General features: G+C 41.2%; 1 protein-coding gene across 1 annotated transcript; it reads right to left on the bottom strand.

Annotated features, from left to right (window-relative positions):
* Nucleotides 1–721: 721 nt before the first annotated feature.
* On the bottom strand, nucleotides 722–2,433 carry LOC116039726. Its single transcript, XM_031284684.1, has 2 exons — nucleotides 1,823–2,433; nucleotides 722–1,607 (listed from the first exon to the last, which is right to left on the bottom strand). Exons 1-2 carry the CDS (start codon nucleotides 2,431–2,433, stop codon nucleotides 722–724), a joined length of 1,497 nt encoding a protein of 498 aa, XP_031140544.1.
* Between the last annotated feature and the right edge of the window lie 2,321 nt (nucleotides 2,434–4,754).

Below are 4,754 nucleotides of genomic sequence, written 5' to 3' on the forward strand. Positions count from 1 at the left end.
TGGATTAAATTATTACACCTCTGCATTTTTTATATCTTCTGTAATGAGAGACAGACCATTGCAAATAGAATGTATGTAAGGAAGGCTGTGTACGTTTCCACAGGGATGACATGCTACAGCAGGTGGATTTAATCCCATGGCAAGAAATAAGAACGACTGTAAAACTATAAAACACATTAATCGCAGTGCAGAATAGGGCCACCAACTCCTGAGAAATACACTACCGGTCAAAAGTTTGGGGTCACTTAGAAATGTCCATTCCACTCCATTATAAACAGAATACCAGCTGAGATCAGTTGCTTTGTTTTTTTCACCAGAGCAGCAGTTTTCAGATTACATTGTGTTTACATAATTGCAAAACGGTTCTCCAATGTTTTCTCAGTTATCCTTTTAAAATGATATCAGATTAGCAAACAGAATATGCCTTTGGAACATTGGATGAATGGTTGCTGATAATGGGTAATGTAGATATTGCATTAAGGATCAGCCACTTCTTTCTACAACAGTCAAGAACCCTTTTGCAATTATGTAAGCACATAATGTAATCTAAAAACATTTTTGTCTGTAGTAATTTACGTAATTACTGGAAATGTTACAAACTAAAAAGGTACGTAATAGTCCAGAAGTTTTACAATTTCTTTTATCAACAAATTGGATGTCTTCTCTTTCCATGAAGAGAAAAGTCCAAACAGGTGCCAGTCTGGTATTGAATACAGACTTATCACTGTTGGGTTGCCCATGCCTTGACAAGGGGCCCATACTGGTAATTTACCAAGAGGCAAGCAACTGAAAACAGCTGGTCAATAGACCCAGAGATGGACAGAGGTATGACCTTTTCAAACTGTTTGTTCTCCTTGACCCTCCTGATGCACCTCTCAACGTGGACTCTGAGGCGGGCAATGGACTGAGTGCGCTGGACATCCTCTTTGGCCATCTGGGTGTTCTTTACCAGGAAGGCAGGTCGATAAACCTTTCCAGCGACAAGGTTGTCCACTAGAAAGCCTTTGTCCACCATAATGGCCATTTCTGGTGTGAGGCATTTGGTTATACCAGACAATTTGAAGATTTCCCTGTCGCTCATTGAGCCTGCATACAGTGGGGAAACAAAGGTGATGGGACCATGGGGAGCGATGCCAATCATAGCTTTGAAGGTAGTATGAGATTTATATGAAGAATAAACCTCGCTATGCAGAAGGAGAGAGGAGGGGGTCTGGCAACATATCTCTGTGCAGTCCAGGATCACTTGTGTGTCAGGAAATGCAGCAAATTCTGGTGGGAGGTGTGCTTTGACATCCTCTGGTGGTATCCACAGGCGAATGGAGCCCAGCAGGTGATACAGAAAGTGAGTCCATGATGTGATAATCCTGCTGACGGTGGTCCGGTGAATTGAGAAACGATTGGCCAGATCCCTCAGAGGCAGGCCCACAGAAAGATACATCAGAAATAGCAGCAATTCATCGACAAGTAGCAGTTTTGTAGCTCGGTGTGGGATACCTGAGGCAGCATTGGCAGAGGCAGCATTGGCTGAGGAGATTCTGACAAATTTTGTGTTTGCAGCTGGCTCCACTTGTTTCCAAAAGGCCAGGAAAGATTTGTACGATGCAAATCTGAAATAACAACAAGACCTTAACACATTTGGTTTATAATATACAATGATAATAAACAGAAATTAACATTAACAGATCTGTGGAGATTTGATAGTTAGGATTGCTATCGGATAGGCTGCAAAGACACACACACACACACACACACACACACACACACACACACACACACACACACACACACACAATCAGTATAATAAACAGTATAGTAAACAAACCTTGTATAAAAGCGAATATCCTCGTCGGATCCGGCGATGCGTTGGAGTCCAAAAGTTGACCGCAGCTGCAGAGACTCCAGCTGGTGTTGGAGCTGCTCAATCTTCTCCCTGAGTTTCTCGTTTTCCCTGGTCAGCTCATAAACTACCACGGAGGTGTTGGGAGTGACACAGTAGTCGTGGTCGGTAACGGTGACTTCCATAGGCTGAACGCTGTCCTCTTCTTCAGACGTGTCCGCCGGCAGTAACTCTGGGGTCGGAGGTCTCGGGTGACGTTGCCAGACATTGAGCCTGGGTGTCGGAATAGAAAATTTGTTCCAGGCGAACAGACATGGTACTGCGCCCTTCTTCAAACGTCGCGGTCCCACAAAATCCCCAGGTAAAAAATGAACACTGCACACTCGAGTACCGTCAGTTGGGGAGAAGTCCTCCCGTCGAATCTTTGCTGTCCACACAGACTTCACCTCTTCATCCACAGGGAAACGATGGAAACTCAGGATTGAGTTATACCTCGATGAATTGGTACACAGCGGTACACAGCAGTGAAGAGAAGTCTTCTTTTCTTGGTGCTGAAGTTTTAAACGCTTACCGGCTTTATTACCAAAAAGACTCATGTTTATTTACAGTTGGTTGTCACGGTTGTCAGGTAAGCTAGAGGGCGCTAACGATGGAAGCAGTGACCAGAAGTGGTCTAGCTCACCGCAGACAACCCGGAAATTCTAATTCCATTGTTGTGCACCTAGCGCATTATTGATAGCTATCTTTAGCTAATATTAGCTTTGTTAACTGACATAAAACAACTTGTTAGTGGTTTAGCTATTGTCAATGGAAAAGCAAACAAACTGTTGTTGCTGGAAAATGTAATACCAAGACAACAATGATGCTAATGTTGCTCTATCACACTGTTAGCTAGACCCCACTTAGTGATAGGTAGCTAGCTAGGTAGGTAGGTTCAATTCAAGGTCCCTGTAGCCTAAAGACATCACACACAACATACATACATGATAAACAGGATGATAAAAAGACATTCCACATGAATAATATGGACAATAAAAGAAAAGATACTACATATTGAATAAAAAAAAAGTACACATACAAAGGGATGTATGGTAAGGTGCTCTATGAGAGTGATGACAGTTGATGCTAAGTGTTTATAGTAATTTATAATACTGTTAATAAAAATCTCTGGCTAACTTTTTAGAGGAAGCACAAGTGCACAAGCTTAGCACTTAGCTAACGTTAGCAGTCCTCTTAAATCTGCTTTTTGTCAAACTGTTTAGCTTGTAACTGACATTGTGGCATTGTGTGTATTCATAAAAAATAAAATAAAAATGAAATAGCTGCTCTGCCTCACAGCCAGACTTGCTGTTATAGCAGCATTTTACCATTTACTGAGTTTTTTGTCTCTGTACACTGTAACCTTGAACCCACTAACTGAGTTTGTCACTGGTTTTCTCAACAGAACATCGATACTGCTGTGTGCTTTTGATTGGTAAGTATAGTAATACTGTAACTGAAATTGATAATAGATCACATAACTCGACTGTAGATAATTATTTAGCATCTGTACACGTTTAAGTTTTGTTTAGAAAAAAGCCATTTACATATGATTTACACCAGGTGATGATTACTTCTGTGTACTGTGGCTATTAAAAGCAGACTGCACTAAATAAAGACAACAGAACTATGGCATATTGATTAAGTCCTAAGAGTTTTGTATCATATTAAGGGAAATAATGTGCGTCCTTAAAAAGAAGTATTACCACAATATACATTCTAACATTTTTAAATATGAATCATGAAGGATACTTTGATAATGAATAAGTTAATATGTTGTCCAAGTACTCATTAAACTGTGAGTTTGGTTTTCTAAAGTAAAACTGGATATGTCTTGCTCTATCCCTCACTATACAGATGATGATCTTATAGAACATGATGCACTGCTGTAGATTAAGCTACCCAGCAGTATATAGGAGTTAAAATTAGCACAATTATCAGTAAAATGCAACAATCACATTAATGCAGCAGCAGTAATCATTAATCCAGAAACATAGAATATGAAACACACACACATACACACACACACAGAGACACACACATCCCCACAACACAGACACACACACACGCACAGACACAGTCTGCACACACACACACACACACACACACACACACACACACACTTTTTAAATATGAATCACGAAGGACACTTTGATATTGAATAAGTTAATATGTTGTCCAGCCTGAAAATTAGCCTACTCATTAAAGGTACCATGACATGGTGCTCTTTGGGTGCTTTTATATAGGCCACCATTTCTAGCCACTGGGGGACCATAGGCAGGCTGGGGGAACGCATATTAATGTTAAAAAAAACCTCATAAATTTTCATGCCATGGGTCCTTTTAGGCCGTTTTCACACATGAAAGTCCGAACCAAGGTTCATGTTTTTGTTACATTGTAACATTTGATCCGGTAAGTTTTGGTTTCACACTGCAGTTATGCAAGCGCACTAAAGATCTCTACGTGACAAAACTACGTCCTGCCGTCATCACATACGTGAGCTGCGTCTCCAGATACTGATAATTGATTGGTTTGTAGACAGGCTTCCCCGTCCTCTCGTCTCCTCTCTCTGGGTCGGAGTTTTTTCAACTGACTGCTGCTCTCCCCAACTGCCGCGGCTCTTTTTGTTTTGTTGTGATGTTGAGAAGCGAGACACGGGAACTTTCTGGAGAATTTATTCAGAGACAAACGGAAACCTACACTGTACATTTACTACCACTTAACAAATAAACTGCTGATGTATTCTCAGCTCTGATATCCGACAGCTGTCTGCTCTGAGCGCATTCACCGTCACTCTCACTCTCTCATGTAGCCTACACACTAAGCACCAAGCTATTCTTTAAAGGAGCTTCCCCGGTCTTGTAACACAAGGAGAGCC

This window comes from Sander lucioperca, chromosome 2 (assembly GCF_008315115.2).
Source record: "Sander lucioperca isolate FBNREF2018 chromosome 2, SLUC_FBN_1.2, whole genome shotgun sequence".
NCBI lineage: Eukaryota > Metazoa > Chordata > Actinopteri > Perciformes > Percidae > Sander > Sander lucioperca.